At 44.6% G+C, this 23,380-nt stretch overlaps 1 protein-coding gene across 1 annotated transcript in view; it reads left to right on the plus strand.

Annotated features, from left to right (window-relative positions):
- Positions 1–23,380, plus strand: part of CATSPERB (catsper channel auxiliary subunit beta) — a 116,599-nt gene that overhangs the window by 56,219 nt on the left and 37,000 nt on the right. The window contains exons 14-16 of the mRNA XM_084826884.1: positions 2,473–2,617; positions 8,980–9,131; positions 10,518–10,663. Of these exons, the coding sequence (XP_084683010.1) occupies positions 2,473–2,617; positions 8,980–9,131; positions 10,518–10,663 (443 nt within the window). The remainder of the gene's footprint in view (positions 1–2,472; positions 2,618–8,979; positions 9,132–10,517; positions 10,664–23,380) is intronic.

The raw sequence follows: 23,380 nt of genomic DNA on the forward strand, positions 1-23,380 counted from the left end.
AAGAGATAAGGAATTATTTTTAAACAAGCAATGTGCGGAAGCGGAAGAAGATAATAGAATAGGAAGGACAACAGACCTCTTCCAGAAAATTAGAAACATTGGAGGTAAATTCCAGGCAAAAATGGGTATGATCAAAAACAAAGATGGCAAGGACCTAACAGAAGCAGAAGAGATCAAGAAAAGGTGGCAAGAAAATACGGAAGATCTGTATAGGAAGGATAATATCGGGGACAGATTTGACAGTGTGGTTAGTGAGCTAGAGCCAGACATCCTGATGAGTGAGGTTGAATGGGCCTTAAGAAGCATTGCTAATAACAAGGCAGCAGGAGATGACGGTATCCCAGCTGAACTGTTTAAAATCTTGCAAGATGATGCTGTCAAGGTGATGCATGCCATATGCCAGCAAATTTGGAAAACACAAGAATGGCCAACAGATTGGAAAAAAGCAACTTATATCCCCATACCAAAAAAGGGACGCACCAAAGAATGTTCAAACTACCGAACAGTGGCACTTATTTCACATGCCAGTAAGGTAACGCTCAAGATCTTGCAAGGTAGACTCCAGCGATTCATGGATCGAGAATTGCCAGATGTACAAGCTGGGTTTAGAAAAGGCAGAGGAACTAGAGACCAAATTGCCAATATCCGCTGGATAATGGAGAAAGCCAGGGAGTTTCAGAAAAACATCTATTTCTGTTTTATGGACTATTCTAAAGCCTTTGTCTGTGTGGATCATAAGAAATTGTGGCAAGTTCTTGGTGGTATGGGGATACCAAGTCATCTTGTCTGCCTCCTGAGGAATCTGTATAATGAGCAAGTAGCAACAGTAAGACCAGACCATGGAACAACGGACTGGTTTAAGATTGGGAAAGGAGTATGGCAGGGCTGTATACTCTCACCCTACCTATTCAACCTGTACCCAGAACACATCATGCGACATGCTGGGCTTGATGGAGCCAAGGCTGGAGTTAAAATCGCTGGAAGGAACATTAACAATCTCAGATATGCAGATGATACCACTCTGATGGCTGAAAGCAAGGAGGAGCTGAGGAACCTCATGATGAAGGTGAAAGAAGAAAGTGCAAAAGCTGGGTTGCAGTTAAACCTAAAAAAAACCAAGATTATGGCAATCAGCTTGATTGATAACTGGCAAATAGAGGGAGAAAACATGGAGGCAGTGACAGACTTCATCTTTCTAGGCGCAAAGATTACTGCAGATGCTGACTGCAGCCAGGAAATCAGAAGACGTTTACTTCTTGGGGGGACAGCAGTGACAAATCTTGATAAAATAGTTAAGAGCAGAGACATCACACTGACAACAAAGGTCCGCATAGTGAAAGCAATGGTATTCCCCGTAGTAACCTATGGCTGCGAGAGCTGGACCATAAGGAAGGCTGAGCGAAGGAAGATAGATGCTTTTGAACTGTGGTGCTGGAGGAAAATTCTGAGAGTGCCTTGGACTGCAAGAAGATCAAACCAGTCCATACTCCAGGAAATAAAGCCAGACTGCTCACTTGAGGGAATGATATTAAAGGCAAAACTGAAGTACTTTGGCCACATAATGAGAAGACAGGATACCCTGGAGAAGATGCTGATGCTAGGGAAAGTGGAAGGCAAAAGGAGGGGCCGACCAAGGGCAAGATGGATGGATGATATTCTGGAGGTGACGGACTCGACCTTGGGGGAGCTGGGGGTGGCGACGGCCGACAGGAAGCTCTAGCATGGGCTGGTCCATGAAGTCACAAAGAGTCGGAAGCGACTGACCGAATAAACAACAAGTGACAGAATTAAAGTAATTTTAAATTTTAATATAAGTAGTGATGTATTACAGTTTAAAGAGATTTTATTACTTCATTAATATAAAATAATAATGCATTGAGATGCATTAGTGCATCTCAAGATTGTATTCCTTTTTGAAGATAACAATCCAATTTGTAAATTTATAGAATTTTAAAGAAAAAATTAGAAAGGAAGGATCTTCATGGAATAACTGTAGCAGCAATGCCAGCAGCAGGAGTGTAGGCAGCAGTAACCCAAGATTCCCATTTAACCCTATTTTCAAATCCTGGTTAAACTGATTTGAAATCCTCATTTAACAGGAACTTTGTTTAGCCTTAGGTGCAGATAATGTTGGTGATAACACTTAATATTAATTATAGTTAAGGAGTGGGGACTTTGCTCCCTAGAAGATAGATGGCAATAGGAAGAAATTTGTGATCCTGCTACCCACTCATAATCTCATAATTAACAGCACCTGCACTAGCTCAGATTGTTCTTGTGGTAGTAATATTTCATAACTGTGGTTCTGATTTGCTGGTTCTCCATGGCTGCAGAGAAATCTCGTTAGAATGTTAGGGCTAATCACTCTACATAGGTGGCTCTTTGTAAAGATTAATTAGCTTATTCAATAGTCCATCTATAATTTAAATTATCTTTATCTTTCTTAATATTCATGTTTGTCTTTTTCCTTAGGTGTGGGTTTCTTTTGATGGAGGCAATGTTTTTTCACCCATGATTAAACTAGAGAAAGAAACCGTTGTAAATGCAGACATGTGTGTTTACACCCAAGCTATTGTATTTGTGACTGACAAGGGGAACATTTTCTATGCCAAGGCAGGTGAGAATGTTTTTTTTTTTAATTAGATTTATCTTCAGACCTTGAAGCCTCAGGAATAATGAGATGAGGCACAGATTATCAAACACACCCCTCTCCAATCATCAAAATGCAGAACAATAAGGAATAACAAACTGTGAAATGTCAAGTACAGAGAGAGACAGTGACTGGGTTTGGAGGATACACTGCAGCTTGTTGTGGGTTATTTAACCCTATAAGAGACCATGGGTTATATGAGGGTTGTTTAATCCTTGCATCACCCACGGTCACCAGGTTTGCATGACAAGACAGCCCCCAAGTGGGGTTTGCATATTCAAAATGGTGGCTGCATGTACCCAGCACATCATGTCATATGAACGGCCCCAGTGTCAGGCATGTTACCCCATCTATTGGAAGAGACACATCAAGCCCCCTTCCTCCATCACAGTACATGAACTAGATGCACAGATAGTGGTTTATTGAAATCCCTCATAATTTCACAAGGTTTATGATCAAGGAACATTGCAGAATGACATACCTGATTTATGTACAGGCTCACCCGGGTATCTACTTCAGCCTTGGTGGAAGGATTAAACTCCTTTTCAGGTCACTCCAGCTTGTACGTCTCTGGATAGCAGGTGCTGTACCAGACCTCACACCGTGTGTCCCAACTTATGGTCCATTGGCTTCCTAAAAAAAGTATCAAGGGTTGACTTTTTTTCCTGATTTGTTTGGCACTGCAGATGAGGATATATGGTGTCTGGCAAAGATACCTACTCTGGATTTATCTCTTGGTGGGCTTCTTGCTATGCTTCCTCCAGGTCTGCTCCTTCTCTGTCTCCCCCTGCCCCACCAACAGTGGTCCTACTCTGAATTGGCACAGGGCCTATTTCTGCCCAATTTCCCTGAAGTCTTATCCTCCCCCATCATCACGGTCAGCCTGGGAACCTCTGTACACACTCTCATGTCTGCCTTCTGACCACTTCCTGACTTCCATCTCTGCCTTCATCATATTCCACTGTCTTGGCACCTTGTGCTTACTTTCTGCTCTGTCTCTTTGTCTGCTCTTCAATTTCCTCCCACTCCCACCTTTCCCCTTCTCTCTATCCTCTCCTTCCTCCCTCTAATCTCCTTCTGTCCTCCTTCTTGTCTCTCTCCCAGGGCCATTTAAATGGCCTCTCTTGGCTTAAAGTTCCCATCCCCATCTCTCCATCTCTCCATCAGCTGCAGCTCGGGTTAGATTGCTAGCATGCTTGTGAGCTAGAGGTGCCATCTCTTACCATCAGGTGTCCCAGCTCGTGGTTGACTTGTGCCAACTCCTGCTGTGATCAGAAGGAGGGCAGTTGACGTAACAGCCCCTGGATGACCATCACCGATAGAAACATCTTTATTGTAACAACTTCCAAAGGGCTTGCCATATTAGTCTGTTGTAGTAAAACCAACAAAGAGTATGTGGCTGCTTAAAGACTAGAAGATTTATTGTGGGCATATGACATAGAGCTAGAGCCCATTTCATCAGATGCATGAGCTGGCTGACTAGTGAAGACAAGCAACCAGACAGGGGAATGGCTGAGAAGCTCAGAGAAGCTCATCCAACTCAGAGCTGCCTCCTACCTATTATACCTCTAGGAACATAAAGACAGTAGTGGACTCAGGGCCGAGGCTTCCTAGTCTCTGCATCAACCAGTACACCCACTCCTCCTACCTGATAGCTCAGCCTAAGAGAGTTGGTATGTGTGTTTTTTGATATCACTATTTTGGGGACTACTGTTGATGATAGGCCCCCTGCAGATATGTGGGCCCTGAAGGACATATTCTGCTGATGGACCTTGGATGCTGGCAATTCCATCACACTTTCTGCTCAGTTCTCCCTTTGTAAGTAGGAGGATATTTGAAGCTGGATTAGGTTTAACCTCTGGGACTGGATAGGGCAGGGCTTAAAGCCCCTTCTTGAAAGGCAGGAACTTCTCATCAATTTGCCAAGGTCTGTCTTCCTGCCTAGGACAGGAAGGCAAGGTTTTTTTCAGATCTTTTCAGGGGCTCCATTGGAAGGAAGCAAGCAAGCTAGCTAGGAGATGCATCATTGACTCCTGTCCGCATTGTTAACAATTCACGAAGCAAGTGCACTGCAATCAGTCGTCACGATTGAGAGCCAGTGGGAGGAGGCCATGCTTGTAGCATATGCTGATGCTTAAGTCCTCCAAAGCCTTCATGATTTTGCTGCACTCTGGTCCCATCAATGTCAAGGTTGACTCTACCACCTTGGACCAAGCAATTGCTGAGGATCAGGCAGTATCCATTTGCATGGGCGTGATATCACTGTCTGTGGGAGTTAATCTGCCCTCAGTACCAGACTTCCTGTTAATGGATCACTGCCTTGTTGTGGCGAAGTGGCTTGTGTAACTCAGTGAAGCCATAAGCTATGCTGTGCAGGGCCACCCAAGACGGACAGGTCATGGTGGAGCGTTCTGACAAAATGTGGTCCACTGGAGAAGGAAATGGCAACCCACTCCAGTATTCTTGCCAAGAAAACCCCATGGAACGTATCACAAGGCTAAAAGAGATGACGCTGGAAGATGAGCCCCTCAGGTCGGAAGGTGTCCAATATACTACTGGGGAAGAGCAGAGGGAATTTCCAAGTAGCGCCAGAAAGAGTGAAGCAGCTGGGCCAAAGCCGAAAGGACACTCAGCTGTGGATGTGTCTGATGGTGAAAAGAAAATCCAATGCTGTACAGAACAATATTGTTTAGGAACCTGGAATGTCAGATCAATGAATCAAGGTAAGCTGGAGGTGGTCAAACATGAGATGGCAAGATTGAACATCGACATCTTGGGAATCAGTGAACTAAAATGGACTAGCATGGGTGAATTTAATTCAGGTGACCATTATATCTACTACTGTGGGCAAGAATCCCTTAGAAGAAATGGAGTAGCACTCATAGTCAACAAAAGGGTGGGAAAAGCAGTACTGGGGTACAATCTCAAGAACGACAGAATGATCTCAGTATGAATCCAAGGCAAACCATTCAACATCACAGTAATTCCAGTCTATGCCCCAACCACTGAGGCCGAAGAAGCTGAGGTTGATCGGTTCTATGAAGACCTACAACACCTTCTAGAACTAACACCAAAAAAAGATGTCCTCTTCATCATAGGGATTGGAATGCCAAAGTAGGAAGTCAAGAAATAACTGGGATAACAGGCAAGCATGGCCTTGGTGTACAAAATGAAGCAGGACAAAGGCTAATCGAGTTTTGCCAAGAGAACACGCTGATCATAGCAAACACACTTTTCCAACAGCACAAGAGGCGACTCTACACATGGACATCACCCGATGGTCAATATCGAAATCAGAGTGATTATGTCCTTTGCAGCCAAAGATGGAGAAGCTCTATACAGTCAGTAAAAACAAGACCTGGAGCTGACTGTGGCTCAGATCATGAGCTGCTTCTTGCAAAATTTCCGCTTAAATTGAAGAACGTAGGGAAAACCACTAAACCATTCAGGTATGACCTAAATCATATCCCTTATGAATATACAGTGGAGGTGAGGGATTCAAGGGATTAGACCTGATAGACAGAGTGCCTGAGGAACTATGGACGGAGATCTGTAACATTGTTCAGGAGGCAGCAACTCAATCTATCCCAAAGAAAAAGAAATGCAAGAAAGCCAAGTGGCTGTCTGATGAGGCTTTACAAGTCGCTGAGGAAAGAAGGGAAGTGAAAAGCAAGGGAGAAAGGGGAAGATATATCCAACTGAATGCAGATTTCCAGAGAATAGCAAGGAGAGACAAGAAGGCGTTCTTAAATGAACAATGCAAAGAAATCGAGGAAAACTATAGAAAGGGAAAGACTAGAGATCTTTTCAAGAAAATCGGAGATCTCAAGGGAACGTTTTGTGCAAAGACTGGCATGATAAAGGACAAAGAAGGCAGGGACCTAACAGAAGCAGATGAGATGAAGAAGAGGTGGAAAGAATACACAGAAGAACTATACAGGAAAGATCGTAATGTCCCTGACAGCCATGATAGTGCGCTCACTGAACTTGAGCTGGGCATCCTCGAGAGTGAAGTCAAGTGGGCCTTAGGAAGCATTACTAACAACAAAGCTAGCGGAGATGACAGTATTTCAGCTGAGCTATTTAAAATCCTAAAAGATGATGCTGTTAAAGTGCTGCACTCAATATGCCAACAAATTTGGAACACTCAACAGTGGCCACAAGACTGGAAAAGGTCAGTTTACATTCCAATTCCAAAGAAGGGCAATGCCAAAGAGTGTTCAGACTACCGTACAATTGCACTCATTTCACATACCAGCAAGGTGATGCTCCAGATCCTACAAGCTAGGCTTCAGCAGCATGTGAACCGAGAACTACCGGAAGTACAAGCTGCGTTTTGAAGAGGCAGAGGAACTAGAGATCAAATCACCAACATTCGCTGGTCATGGAGAAAGCAAGAGAATTCCAGAAAAACATCTATTTCTGCTTCATTGACTACGCTAAAGCCTTTGATTGTGTGGATCATAACAAAATGTGGCAAATTCTAAAGAGATGGGAGTACCAGACCACCTTACCTGTCTCCTGAGAAACCTGTACGAGGGTCAAGAAGCAACAGTAAGAACCGGACATGGAACAACCGACTCATTCCAAAGTGGGAAAGGAGTATGACAAGGCTGCATATTGTCGCCCTGCTTATTTAATTTATATGCAGAGTACATCATGAGAAACGCCGGGTTGGATGAATCACAGGTTGGAATTAAGATTGCCGGGAGAATTATCAACAACCTCAGATACGTAGACAATACCACCCTAACGGCAGAAAGTGAAGAGGATCTAAAGAGCCTCTTGTTGAGGGTGAAAGTGGAGAGTGCAAAAGCTGGTTTGAAACTCAACATTAAAAAAACTAAGATCATGGCATCTGGCCCCATCACTTCCTGGCATATGGAAGGGGAAGAAATGGAAGCAGTGACAGATTTTATTTTTTTTGGGCTCCAAGATCACCGCAGATGGTGACTGTAGCCATGAAATTAAAAGACGCTTGCCCCTTGGGAGGAAAGCTATGGGAAACCTAGACAGCATAGTAAGAAGCAGAGACATCACCTTGCAGACAAAGGTCCGTATAATCAAAGCTATGGTTTTCCCTGTAGTAATGTATGGCTGTGAGAGCTGGACTATAAGGAAGGCTGAGCGCAGAAGAATTGATGCCTTCGAACTGTGGTGCTGGAGAAGACTCTTACGAGTCCCCTGGACTGCAAGGAGGTCAAATCAGTCCATCCTAAAGGAAATCAACCCTGAGTGCTCATTGGAAGGACAGATCCTGAAGCTGAAGCTCCAATATTTTGGCCACCTAATGCGAAGAGAAAACTCCCTGGAAAAGGCCCTGATGCTGGGAAAGATTGAAGGCAAAAGGAGCAGGGGATGGCAGAGGATGAGATGGCTAGATAGCATCACTGATGCAATGAATATGAACTTGAGCACACTCCGGGAGAGAACAGAGGACAGGAAGGCCTGGCGTGCTATGGTCCATGGGGTCACAAAGAGTCGGACATGACTTAACGACTGAACAACATCAGGCTGGAAGGGGTGGGGGATTGATGCCAGTGTGCAAGGAACCCAATATATGCAAAACCCTTATTTAGTCCTCTCCTCCAATTAGACAGGGGAGCATGTGGGATCATTTTATGTATCCAAGTAATTCAATCTCTGCTGGACAGATCAGAGACTCCTTGCTTTCCCTGAGGGCTCCCCAGCCTAGAGCCAGAGAGACCAGAGACATAGAAGGTGGGAGAGGCACCTCTGATGAGGCAAGTCCATCACTGGAGGTGAAGGCACATGGGCAACCAACAGCAAAAGGCAGGGGCTAGGGTCATGCTCCCTGAGACACATTGCTGTCCTGGGAGAAACAGTGTTCAATGCATCCTGCTTACTGATTTCTCACAGTACAGAGTTGTTTGTTGGGATACAAAGAGTTCTGTGCAATCTTCCAATGGCTCTTGGATACTTCTAAGCCACCTGTTTCCGACTGCAGTTCAAAACTGCAATCCATGAGGTACAAGGAACTGCTGCCAGAAGGAAAGTCAGAAACACTGTCAGCTCCATATATGCACAGATGTACTTAGTATATATGGGCTTGTTTGGATCCTGGCCATTGCTGAGTTTATTTTAGAAACTGTTGCCTTTAAATTGCATATATGTGAGTGGTAAATGATGGAAATACAGTTCCTCCTAATCCAGACAGTTTATTTCCTCATTATAGAGGTGAAATATAGTTTGATTAGGAGAGATGCTGAATATGCACAGAAACCCTTCTACAATGAAGCCATGCTCTTTATGCTAGCAAGATTAGGGCACAACCATTATTTATATTGTCTTTTGTTCTTTCTCTGTAGGTTTACAAAGATACGCGAAGCTTACAACTGTGCCACTAAATATCTTCAGCGTGTACTTTGACCACCTGGGAAATTTAAATCATATTAGCCTGAATGACACATCTGAAGATAATCTAGCAGTTTCTGAGATGGATGTGAACACTTTACTGAAGGTTTAATATGTTTTTGACATGCTAATGAAGAATGTTTATGAAATGTTGATTATTATATGAAGGTGATCCTCCACCCTTCCATTACATCAAAGGAAGATGTTAGTGCTAGGATTGTGATTGTATTAATTCCTTTATTACTCCTCAGAACAACTTTAATTCTAGAAAATATTTATTTGCATTGTTAACATGCTAACTAAATTTCAGAAGTCTCACCATGATAGTTGGTTATGGCAAAAAAGGCAGTGCTATGATTCCTGAAAAACAAATAGCCCAATCTATTTGATGTATGTCCCACTGATTTCAATGAAACTTACTTCAAGCTGAATATGCTTAGGTTTCACCCCAACAAATTTATTGTAGGATGAACTATCATAAGCAGAAACATTTCACTAAGCGTAGGCTTTGGCTGATGAAAGCTCATGCTGCAAAATATTAGTATTTATTTAAAGAACTACAGATCTCTTTGATCACAAATCTGTGAACAAAATTCTCCCTTTGAAATGTGTGGGACTTAAAAAGTGCTCAGAGGTAACTGAATCATGCCCATTTTCTTAAGTACTCTAGAGAATATTGGCTTTTGTCTTACACACATTTGAATGTTACTTCATAGAAGCTAGAGAGCCCTCTGTGGGCCTGAAGGTGCTGCTTGTGAATCTCAGGTTGGTCACTGGGAAGGCACTGAATATCTTTGACCTAATCCAGGAAGAATGTACTGACCTGGCTTGTATAACTGAGACTGGCTAGGTGAAATTCATGAAGGATAAGGCTATGAACAGCAATTAATCTTGATGACTATATGCCGCCTCCACTATCAGAGGCAGTATGCCTATGTACACCATTTGCTAGAGAAATGGGTGGCAGAGTGCTCTTGCACCCATGTTTTGCTTGTGGGTTTCCATGGGCAGCTGGTTGGCCACTGTGTGAACAGAATGCTAGATTTATGTTCATATGAAGGGGAAGGTGTAAGCCTGTCCCAGATGTATCCATCAAGGGTATCAGGGGCAGTACCAATTCACTGTTTGGAATGAGTGGGTGAGCCAGGCCTCTGGTATAATTGCTCCCAAATGTCCTTGACCAAATTGTAGAGCTGGGTCAGCTCCTTTATATTCTGAGGGGTTGAAAGCTAATTTTGAGCTTTAATGTTAACTATGAACAGTCTTGAGAGTTGAGAGGCCTTGTCCCTGAAAGGCAGTATAGAAATAACCTAAAATAACCATAAAAACTTTTAATACCTACTATTAAAAATTATTATTATTTTAAAATACCTATTTTAAAAATCTTGATAGATACCTTCAGATTTTTTCCTAAGGTAGTATAGCAAGATTTGTGCCTATGAAGAAAAACACATGCAGAATTGTGATAATTTATTTTCTTACTTTGTTCCAGGAAGATGACTTAAGTTTTAATGGCGCTTTGGCTGCACATTATATCACTGAAGAGCAAATGATCTTTTTAAGCCATGTGTCATCGCCCCTAGGAGCAGCTAATGCAACATTCAGTAATCTGCATGTAGGCAAAGCATTAGTATATGGGTAAATATCAATAACAGCAAAAGTTTTAAGAATAATCTCTTAAGGAATGCTAAGATAGTTCAAAAGAATGCCTGTTTTATAGGTTAAAATGAGCTGTGAATGTTTAAAAATGCCACTATAAGGGAAAGAACCCATAAAGTATGGGCATTGCTACATGAGGCTTTTATCCCACACCTTTACTAAGGCTTCTGCTTCCGGATTCTTTGCAGGATTAAGATCGGCTCCTTTATATGTGCTTTTTTGGAGGGATTTTACAGGCACTAGGTGGTACTGTGGTACCAGTTAAGAGGGAAGGAAACACAGGGAGGTTTTACAGGAGCCCTCTCAGCAAGGCTCCCTCTTTTATGGGAAGTTTAGCTCCCTAGGGCACCTAATGTCCATATTTACTACTCAGACTCCTCTGAGAACTACATTTCTCTACTGTTCAAGCTGCCATGACGTGAAGAATGTAGGAAAGAAGTCCTCACTGTGGTAGTGGTTGAGTCACTCAAAGCTCAGAGACCTTCCCAGGGCCTCCATTTTAGGGTCCAACAGTGCTGTCCCAACCTAATCTTAGAACCTTCAGGAAATAGGACCCAATCACTGTAAATTCTTGTGGACTCCCTAGCACTACTGGGAACACTGTATCTAGGAATCAGTGTTTAAAGGCTTAAAAAGTTAAGCAAAGATGAGAAAAGATAGGAAAACGTTCCAATAATAATAAGCATTTCTGGGATTCATAATACCTGGGCCCTGGGTGGTACTGGGTCAGGAGGCATCAGTTGTTAGTTGAAGAAAAATAGTTCAAAATTTTAGACCATCTTTTGAGAGGAAATAGAGGCTGGAACTCGTGACAGATACAGAGGAGGTGTAGTCCCATAGTCCCCCGGGGGCTTCCTGACTCAGTGGAGCTGAAACTCTATGGAGCTGAGCTTCCTCTTCAAGATGGAACTCTGATTAACTGAGCAACATGGCTCCAGATAGTGGGCATTTCTACACCAGCCTAAAATCCTGCATTTAAAATGGGGCTTTCTGCTTCCGTTTTAAATGCAGGATCACCACTGACTCCCTTTACATGCACTTCCTCCCCCTTCCCCTTCTCCTCATATCTGAGTCTTCCATTATCTTTCATTGATCTCGCTCCCCTTCTTGCCACTTTAACTTTTTTTCACGGAGGAAACTGAAGCAGAACACAATGGGGTAATTTGATAGCTCATTATCTGCGATCTATTTAAAAACGGAACAAAGGGCATTTAGTGCAGGGGGGTCACGGCAGGGTCACAGCATCATGCAAAGAGTCCGCAAACTTCCATGAAGGAGCAATCTGAATCGAAGGATGAAGGATGAAAGTAGGGATGTACGAAAATCACTTACCTTTCGGGGATTATGCTGATGGGGGGGGGAGGCACTGCATCCCTCCCCCTGGGATCCTGGATGGGGGGGAGGCACTCCGTTCCTCCCCCTCCCGGAATCCTGGCCGGCCGGCTGTGCTCCGCAGTGATTCTGCAGAGCCGCCAGCCGGCTCCGCCAGCACCCGGACATCCGGCCGCTGGCTAGCAGGGACGCAAATGGCGGCGGCCATAGCCGCCACCGTTTGCGTCCCTGCAGTCAGCCGTGATAGGCTATGTAAATGTTTATGTAGCCTATCACGGCTGATTTAAAAAAACGAAAAACAAAATGCACGTACGCAAATGGCGGCGGCCATGGGCGCCGCCATTTGCGCTCCTTATTTTGGCACGTCTTAGTCTACGTAAACATTTACGTAGACTAAGACGGCGAAAATAAGGGGAACACAAATAGCATAGACGCTACGCTATTTGTGTTCCCCTTATTTTCGCCGTCTTAGTCTACGTAAATGTTTACGTAGACTAAGACGTGCCAAAATAAGGAACGCAAATGGTGGCGGCCATGGCAGCCGCCATTTGCGTACGCGCGTTTTTTTGTTTTTTTGTTTTTAAGTCAGCCGTAAACATTTACGTTAGCCTATCACAGTGTTTTTTTAAAAATCTAGCCGAGATAGGCTACGTAAAGGCTTTATGTAGCCTATCACGTTTTTTTGTGTTTTTTTTGTTTTTAACTTGGAAATGGTGGCGGCGGCAGCTGGCCGCTGCCAGGAAGATCCGCCCAAGGTAAGTCCCGTCCTGGGGGGGTGGCGGGGGGTGGCGGGCCGTTCCGCCATCAATTTCGGGGGGGCGAATGCGCTGGCATTTGGCCTCCCCGAGATCTGTGGCGGAACTTTCGTACATCCCTAGATGAAAACTCCTGCGATGAAGCCCATAGTGAAAGCTCCCCAGGAACAGAGGGGGAGTAAATCTGATCAACCTAGCAGTTCGAAAGCAAGAAATTGCAAGCAGATAAATAGGTACCGCCTCGGCGGGAAAGGTAACAGTGTTCTGTGCACCTCGGTGTTCAGTCATGCTGGCCACATGACCACGGAAGCATCTTCGGACAGCGCTGGCTCTTCGGCTTAGAAATGGAGATGAACACCACACCCAAGAGTCGGACATGACTGGTTGGGGACACCTTTACCTTTACCTTTTTAAATCTGCATAGGAAATAAGACAAATTTGGAAGACAGATGTGATGCAAGAGATGGAGAAAACCTGGGATAATTAACACTTAACCTGCTAGAGAGCAAAGGACAGTATTTGGGGAAGTCAGCTAAGGGACAGACTCTCAATTCATGCAGGAGAAAGCTGAAAGTACCATGGGGCACTTTGTCAAAAGCTTTGCTGAAGTTGAGGTATATTATGTCCATGGCATTCCCACAGTCCACAAGAGAGGTTACCTGATCCAAAAATGAGATCAGATTCATCTGGCAGGATTTGTTCTTGACAAATCCATGTTGGCTTTGAGTCATCACTGCATTGTTTTCAAGGTGCTTACAGATGGATTGCTTTATCATCTGCTCCAGAATTTTCCCAGGGATTGATGTCAGACTGACTGGTCTGTACTTCCCAGGTTCTTCCTTTTTACCCTTTTTGAAGACAGGGACATTAGCCCTCCTCCAGTCATCTGGCACTTCACCCATCCTCCATGATGTCTCAAAGATAATAGACAGTGCCTCTGAGAGTTCTTCTGCCAGTTCCTTTATTACTCTAGGGTGCAGTTCATCTGGCCCTGGAGATTTGAACTCATTCAACGTAATTAGGTGTTCCTTGACCATATGCCTGTCGATGTCAAGCTGCGATCCTGCCTGTACTTCGGCTTTGCCAGCAGGGCCATAGACCCTCTTTTGGGAGAAGACTGAGCCAAAGTAGGTATTGAGCACTTCTGCCTTTTCTTTGTCATCTGTTGTCATTTTGCCATCCTTAGTTATGAACCACCATTTCTTTCCTCTGTCTTTTACTATGCACCTATCTGAAGAAGGCTTTTTTGTTGCTTTTAGCATCCCTCGCAAACCTCAGCTCGTTCTCAGCCTGACGCCATCCCTGCAATTCTGTCCTACCTGCCTGTACTCTTCCTTTGTAGCTTGGCCTTCCTTCCACTTCGTATACGTGTCCTTTTTTGTTTTCAGGTCATCTCTACACTTTTTGTGAAGCCACATTGGCTTCTTCTGTTGTCTTCCACCTTTTCTTCTTGTTGGAATTGTTTGTGATTGTGCCTTGAGAATTTCCTTTTTAAAAAACTCCCATCCATCTTGGACTCCTTTTCTCATTAGAGTCACTTGCCATGGAACCTTACTTATCATTGTTCTGAGTTTATTAAAATTGGCTTTCCTAAAATCCAGGATATGCTTTTGGCTACACTCAGCTTTTGCTTCCTTAGAACTAAGAACTCAAGTATAAAATGGCTACTTTCCCCCAGAGTTCCTGTAACTGCTACTTTATTCACTAAGTGATCTCTGTTGGTTAGGATCATGTCAAGGATAGGCGATCCTCTAGTTCCTTCTTCTACTTTCTGTAGGAGGAAGTTATCCGCCACACAAGTCAGGAATTTCCTGGAGGGGCCATGTTTTGCAGAATTTGTCTCCCAACAAATATCAGCAAAAGTGAAGTCCCCCATTACTACTACATCATGCTTCCTTGAAACATTGGCTATTTGCTTTTCAAAAGTTTCATTCTCATCCTCTCCTTGATTGAGTGGCCGGTAGTAGACTCCGACCACCAGGTTCCTTTTTTTCTTTTTTCCATTTATTTTAACCCAGGTGCTCTTGATGGGGCTACCAAGCTCATCCTCCTGTATTTCTGTGCAGAGATATGTATTTTTAACATACAGTGCAACCCCACCTCCCTTTCTGTTCCTCCTGTTCTTTTTGAGCAAGTTGCTGTATTCCAGTCATGGGAGTTATCCCACCAAGTCTCAGTTACACCTATCAAGTCATAATTTCCCTCCTGTATTAAGAGTTCAAGTTCGTTCTGTTTGTTTCCTATACTCTGGGCATTAGTATATAGACATCGAAGACCATGTGATTTATAGTCTGGCTTTCTTCCTACATGTTTGTGAAGACTATTATTGGGCGCTATTAGAGCTGTTATCTCCATTGTGGTGCATGAGCCTTCATCCATTGTTACCCCCAACTTTACGTCTCCCTCCGCTATAGGATTCAGTTTAAAGCCCTCCTGATGAAGTTCTTCATGCTATGGCCAGACACATTCTTCCCAGCCTTTGTGAGGTGCAACCCATCCCTTGCCAACAGTCCATCTTCCAGGAAGTATAGCCCGTGGTCCCAGAATCCAAATCTCTCGTGTCGGCACCACCTTCGTAGCCAGTCATGGGGAGATATTTGGACCCTGTCATACTCCTGGTGATTTTGTTTATTTGTGTCATTTATTTACATTGCAGGAATTTATATCTCAAATAAATTCCTAGGGCAGCTTACAGTACAAAATCAAACGTACAATAAAAAACTTTTTAAAACATTCAAAAAGCAGCAGGATACAAAATCTACAAAGAGTGATGTGAGCATCTCACAGTAATAAATAGTTTACATTAAAAGGGATAGGGAACAAAATAGGTCTTTACTTGGTGTGAAGTTGACATCAATGCAAAGTTGAGATAAGCCATGGTTGATGATATTCTAAGCTACTAAGAGGTCCAGGAGAATTAATGGGATCATACTCCCCCTGTCTTTCTCCAGTATGTTGCTCCATTAGGGCAACAAAAGTGGTTTTGGTGCCAAAACTGGGCCTGAAACCTGCTCAAAATGGCAGTAGAAAATCAGCTTCACGAAAGAGAGTTTGGAGTTGCACAGCAACCACACACCTGAGCACCTTGCTCAGGAAGGGAATGTTAGCAATCAGCCAATATTTCTGGGTCCAAGGCATGTTTCTTCAGGAACAGTCACACCACTGCCCTCTTCAAGCTAGCCAAGGCCACGTCTTCTCATAAGGAGGCATTTATCATCTTCTGTATGGTCATCCTTTCCCTGCTTGATGTAATCAGCCAGGAGGAGCAAGGGAGAAGCACAAACATTTATGACCACACACATTCTAAGATTTGTAGGTTCTTTGTGGTCTCTGTGCATCACACATATGGGCTCTGCACCTGCGCGGAGGCTCAATTCAGGAAACTTCTATAGCAGAGTAGTTTTGGTGGGAACCCTTCCCCCACCGTCCCAGTGCGTATGTCCCTAGTGGGTTCCTGCTTATTTCCTCAGTTCTCTTTTGACCGCCCTTTTAGTAGCCTCGTGAGGGAACTTCTGCTGTGTTCAGTTCATTCTGAAAGTGTTCAAAAAGCTGCGGTTTTATTCTTTTTTTCTTCTTTCTATCAAAGTTTTTCTATCTTTATTCTTCTGCATATTTCCCTTTATATTTGTTTTTCGCGATCTTGCGATTGGCCTCAAGGCACTGTGTAGGAAGTGTGTCCGTTGTGGAGGCAAGTTAGACAGTTAGAGTGACAGACAGACATTCTCTTTGCCTCTTTGACCTTGGAGAAGGCCATGTTGTTGAGGCTTGTCCTCACTGCCAAATTTTTTCAAAGCAGGCAAGATGAAATTGCTCTGGCTGGCTGAAAGTTGCTCTGTAGAAATGAGTGTTGGAAGCAGTGGAGGAACCAAAGGGTTAGGCAAAGAAGCCAACTTCCCCACCAGGAGATTCACTTGACACTCAGGAGCCTGCTACAGTGTTGGGGATGTCTTCCCCTCAATGTCATACTCCTCCAAGTACACAAGATCCTCCCACCCTGGGCTGATTTTTGACATTTGCACTGGCTAAGAAGCTAACCAAGAAGGCCAAAGCTTCTGAACAGGCAAATCTTTCTTCTTCAGAACTTAAAAAGAAGATGAAAAAGGCTTCTAAAAAGTCAGATGACTTTACTCAGGATCGAGCATGTCATGTGGTTCCTATCACTCTCTGCGATTCAGCTCTAGCATCTCAGGATCGAAAGCAACCTCCTATACTGACCATGTCCCCCAGCACCTCTACTCAGGTTCAAGCGTGTTCATTGTTTGCTACTGCTCTCTTTGATTTGGCTCTAGCATCTTGGGATCAAGTGCAACCTCCAGTACTGGCCATGTGTCCCGCTGCTCCTCCAATGCCTTGGGATTGAACATGGTCTCCCATACCAACAACCATACCTCCCACTTCACCAATGTTATTCTCACCGATTCATATGGTGACTCCTGCTCCTGTGACACATCCTATTCTCTTCACATCAACATTCGAGGGTGAGATCCAGGATCCATCCCCTGTGAATCCAACCATATTGTCACCCGGTCATTGCCACATCCCCTTCATGGATCACTGCCTTGTTGTGGCGAAGGGGCTTGCGTAACTCAGTGAAGCCATAAGCTATGCCATGCAGGGCCACCCAAGATGGACAGGTCATGGTGGAGAGTTCTGACAAAATGTGGTCCACTGGAGAAGAAAATGGCAACCCACTCCAGTATTCTTGCCAAGAAAACCCCATGGAACGTATCACAAGGCTAAAAGATATGACGCCGGAAGATGAGCCCCTCAGGTCGGAAGGTGTCCAATATACTACTGGGGAAGAGCAGAGGGTATTTCCAAGTAGCGCCAGAAAGAGTGTATCGGCTGGGCCAAAGCCGAAAGGACACTCATCTGTGGATGTGTCTGGTGGTGAAAAGAAAATCCGATGCTGTAAAGAACAATATTGTTTAGGAACCTGGAATGTCAGATCAATGAATCAAGGTAAGCTGGAGGTAGTCAAACATGAGATGGCAAGATTGAACATCAATATCTTGGGAATCAGCGAACTAAAATGGACAAACATGGGCAAATTTAATTCTGGTGACCATCATATCTACTACTGTGGGCAAGAATCCCTTAGAAGAAATGGAGTAGCACTCATAGTCAACAAAAGGGTGGGAAAAGCAGTACTGGGGTACAATCTTAAAAACGATAGAATGATCTCAGTATGAATCCAAGGCAAACCATTCAACATCACAGTAATTCAAGTCTATGCCCCAACCACTGAGGCCAAAGAAGCTGAGGTTGATTGGTTCTGTGATGACCTACAACACCTTCTAGAACTAATACCAAAAAAAGATGTCCTCTTCATCATAGGGGATTGGAATGCTAAAGTAGGAAGTCAAGAAATCACCGGGATAACAGGCAAGCATGGCCTTGGTGTACAAAATGAAGCAGGACAAAGGCTAATAGAGTTTTGCCAAGAGAACACACTGATCATAGCAAACACTCTTTTCCAACAGCACAAGAGGCGACTCTACACATGGACATCACCAGATGGTCAATATCGAAATCAGATTGATGATGTCCTTTGCAGCCAAAGATGGAGAAGCTCTATACAGTCAGCAAAAACAAGACCTGGAGCTGACTGTGGCTCAGATCATGAGCTTCTTATTGCAAAATTTCAGCTTAAATTGAAGAACGTGGGAAAAACCACTAAACCATTCAGGTATGACCTCAATCATATCCCTTATGAATATACAGTGGAGGTGAGGAATAGATTTAAGGGATTACACCTGACAGACAGAGTGCCTGAGGAACTATGGACGGAGGTCCGTAACATTGTTCAGGAGGCAGCAATGAAATCCATCCCCAAGAAAAAGAGATGCAAGAAAGCCAAGTGGCTGTCTGATGAGGCTTTACAAGTAGCTGAGGAAAGAATGGAAGCGAAGAGCAAGGGAGAAAGGGGAAGATATATCCAACTGAATGCAGATTTCCAGAGAATAGCAAGGACAGACAAGAAGGCCTTCTTAAATGAACAATGCAAAGAAATCGAGGAAAACAACAGAATGGGAAAGATTAGAGATCTCTTCAAGAAAATCGGAGATCCCAAGGGAACGTTTTGTGCAAAGATGGGCATGATAAAGGACAAAGAAGGCAGGGACCTAACAGAAGTAGATGAGATTAAGAAGAGGTGGAAAGAATACACAGAAGATCTATACAGGAAAGATCGTAATGTCCCTGATAGCCATGATAGTGCGGTCACTGAACTTGAGCCGGACATCCTCGAGAGTGAAGTCAAGTGGACCTTAGGAAGCATTAGTAACAACAAAGCTAGCGGAGATGACAGTCTTCCAGCTGAGCTATTTAAAATCCTAGAAGATGATGCTGTTAAAGTGCTGCACTCAATATGCCAACAAATTTGGAACACTCAACAGTGGCCACAAGACTGGAAAAGGTCAGTTTACATTCCAATTCCAAAGAAGGGCAATGCCAAAGAGTGTTCAAACTACTGTACAATTGCGCTCATTTCACATGCCAGCAAGGTGATGCTCCAAATCCTACAAGCTAGGCTTCAGCAGTATGCGAACCAAGAACTACCAGAAGTACAAGCTGGGTTTTGAAGAAGCAGAGGAACTAGAGATCAAATTGCCAACATTCGCTGGATCATGGAGAAAGCAAGAGAATTCCAGAAAAACGTCTATTTCTGCTTCATTGACTACACTAAAGCCTTTGATTGTGTGGATCACAACAAACTGTGGCAAATGCTGAAAGAGATGGGGGTACCAGACCACCTTACCTGTCTCCTGAGAAACCTGTACGAGGGTCAAGAAGCAACAGTAAGAACCAGACATGGAACAACCGATTGGTTCCAAATTGGGAAAGGAGTACGACAAGGCTGCATATTGTCGCCCTGCTTATTTAACTTATATGCAGAGTACATCATGAGAAACGCCGGGTTGGATGAATCACAGGTCGGAATTAAGATTGCCGGGAGAATTATCAACAACCTCAGATATGCAGATGATACCACCCTAATGGCAGATAGCGAAGAGGATCTCAAGAGCCTCTTGTTGAGGGTGAAAGAGGAGAGTGCAAAAGCTGGTTTGAAACTCAACATTAAAAAAACTAAGATCATGGCATCTGGCCCCATCACTTCCTGGCATATGGAAGGGGAAGAAATGGAAGCAGTGACAGATTTTATTTTCTTGGGCTCCAAGATAATCGCAGACGGTGACTGTAGCCATGAAATTAAAAGACGCTTGCTCCTTGGGAGGAAAGCTATGGCAAACCTAGACAGCATAGTAAGAAGCAGAGACATCACCTTGCCGACAGAGGTCCGTCTAATCAAAGCTATGGTTTTCCCAGTAGTAACGTATGGCTGTGAGAGCTGGACTATAAGGAAGGCTGAGCGCCGAAGAATTGATGCTTTCGAACTGTGGTGCTGGAGAAGACTCTTAAGTGTCCCCTGGACTGCAAGGAGGTCAAACCAGTCCATACTAAAGGAAATCAACCCTGAGTGCTCATTGGAAGGACAGATCCTGAAGCTGAAGCTCAAATATTTTGGCCACCTAATGCGAAGAGAAAACTCTCTGGAAAAGACCCTGATGCTGGGAAAGATTGAAGGCAAAAGGAGAAGGGGATGGCAGAGGATGAGATGGCTAGATAGCATCACTGATGCAATGAATATGGACTTGAGCACGCTCCGGGAGAGAACGCAGGACAGGAAGGCCTGGCGTGCTATGGTACATGGGGTCACAAAGAGTCGGACACGACTGAACGACTGAACAACAACAACATTGCCACACACAGGGTATGAAACTTTCTGAGAGCAACATCCAGGGTCTCCAGATTCACTCTACTCAGTTGTTTCCTTTAACAGAGGCCATCTTCCTAGCTTTTATGAGTGAAGCTGTGATCAAGATAGATGCAGATCACCATTCTATGAGTGGGATAGATGTTTGGCTTGGGATGTGTGATACAGGAGACTCCATGACTGGATTGATGACCATGATGATTCTTACAGTCCCTACTACCCTCCTCGCTGTTGTGATCCTCGCTCCTGGGAAGAAAGTTAGTACTTGTGGCACCCATCAGCTATGGGTTCGAGACCACTAGATTGGGTAGACACTTTCTGTGCACCCCCTCCAATTGCAACTCCTGCCCCACAGCAGCAACAAACAACCCAGCTGCCTGTCCCGCTTACTGAGCAACTGCCAGCCATGCTACAGCCGCTACAGCAAGTCATTACTGGTGATGTTTTGTCACTTCCTCTCAAGAAGAGTGATAAACAAAGCCCACTTCAGGCTCTACCAGGAGAATCCCCACTCTCTGGTATGGAAGGTTATCAATAAATCTCAGTCTTGTTGCCCTTTGTCATTTCCTTTGCCTGATACTGTTATTGGGTTGAATGATACCATTTCTCCATCAGAGGACCTGGGACAGTTTTCTAATCAGGTTCTGAGAATGGCACAGTCCCTGGGTTTGAAAACCCAGCAAGTGACCCCCACAGTCCAGGATCCAGTTTTTGATATGGCGAATGCAGAACTATCCCAGCCTGTGGCCATACCACTCCTTCTGGCATTGGAAGAGACTATTCCCAACTATCCTGGAAAGCCCCTTCAACTATGCCACCTACATCTAAGCATTTGGAGGAATGTATCATGTCCAGAAACTAATGTTGAATACCTGTTTAAATACCCTGCCCCAAACTTGATGGTGGCCAAGGTGATGCAGGGAAAGTCTCAGAGGACACACTCATCTCCAACCGATAAATAAGGCAGACGCCTTGACCTACTTGGGAGAAGATTATATTTCTCTGTAGCAATGGGCCTAAAAAACTCTAATTATCAGGTAGCTATGTTGGGGTACCCACTGCTTCTGTGGGATACAGTTAGCCATCTCTTTGAGCACCCTCCAGATGACAAGAAGGAACTGGCTCGCCTCTTTCAATCTAAGGCAATTAAGTTTTCAAGTAGGGATGGCGGAGAAATCTGCCACAGACTCCAATGAGGTCGGATTCTAAAGAATCCGGCCCCCCAGAGTCCATGGCGGAATGGACTACAGCCCCCTGCCACCCCCCGATATCCCCCCGGGATGGACCCTACCTAGCAGCGACAGCTGCTCTGGGTCATTGTCTCCATCCGCTGCTGGGCTACGGAATGAAATGGCAGCCAGTGTAGCGGCCGCCATTTGCATCCCTGCCCATGGCCGTGGTAGGCTAGGTATATATTTATGTAGCCTATCACAGCAAAGAGAAGGGACGCAAATGGCGGCCACTACGCCCTTTGTGTCCCTGCTCTTTCCGTGATAGGCTATGTAAATATATACATAGCCTATCACGGCTAACGCAGTGACGCAAATGGCGGCCGCTACGCCATTTGTGTCCCTGTGCTAGCCGTGATAGGTTACGTATATATTTACATAGCCTATCACAGAAAGAGCAGGGACGCAAATGGTGTAGCGGCCGCCATTTGTGTCCCTGCTCTTTGCCTTGATAGGCTACATAAATATATATGTAGCTTATCATGGCCTAATGTAGCTGCGGATGGGCCCAGCCGGTGGATCCATGGACTCACCGCAGAGTGGAGCCAGCTGGGCAGGATTCCAGGGGGAGGGACAGGTCACCTCCCCCCCGCAGCAGACACCACCACCCGGAACGGTGAGTGGGGTTCGTACACCTCTATTTTCAAGACCACAAATAAATACATCTCACCATCAAGCCAATTATGACTCAGAAGTCCTTGTCAGTTCCATCGCCCTGTGTCAGCATGTCTGGTTGAGCTTGGCTGGCCTTCCCCAGGAAACTAGGGCCTGCATCAAAGTTCTGTCTTTCAATGGTCAGGGCTTGTTTAATGCAAAGTGATGATGCATTAGACTCGGTACAGAAAACCTGTACTACAGCACGTTGCATGGGGTTCATGCCCCAGCAGCCACCCAGACAATGACACTGGTTCCAAGGTTCTACCAACAGATACCAGCCTCAACAGATGGCTTCATTGCAACAGCAGCATTCTCAGCTGGTAGCATTGGGAAAGTCTTTATCAACATTGAAGTTTTGTAGTTATCTCCACAAAACTGACAACAGAAATAAGTGGCTCCTTTGACTTGAACCCCCTTCTTCTTTGTCCCTCTGCTTGACTTCCCATCTTTGGAACTCTTCTGTCTTCTTATCATCTGGCATGGCGCAGCATCACATCAGACTCCTAGGTTATTTCCATCATATAGAGGGGCTACAGGATTGAATTCAGTACCGTCCCTCTGCTCGGTACCGTGAAAGTCATGGCTCCATCATCTGTTCTCCACCAGGAAGTCAACACATTCCTCAAGAAAGGAGCCATCGTACCCATTCCATGCTCACATCTCTGTGATGGGTTCTACTCCAGGACCTCATGAAACTGGATAAGGACAGAGGGCTCCAGCCAATCCTGGACCTCTGGGAACTAAACTTGTACATTTCATCTAGGAAGTTCCACTGGTGACTATCCTCCCTCTCCTCTCTTGAGGAGATTGGTTCACGTCTATCGACCTCAAGGACACGTATTTTCACATCGCCATAGAGGAGACATACTGGTGTTTCCTCTGTTTCTTCATTGGTACCAATGCCTACCAATTCCAGGTGCTACCCTTCGGCCTTGCCACTGTGTCG

Source organism: Heloderma suspectum, chromosome 1, assembly GCF_057233095.1.
Source record: "Heloderma suspectum isolate Gila_16-S chromosome 1, 16-S_ref, whole genome shotgun sequence".
NCBI classification, from domain to species: domain Eukaryota; kingdom Metazoa; phylum Chordata; class Lepidosauria; order Squamata; family Helodermatidae; genus Heloderma; species Heloderma suspectum.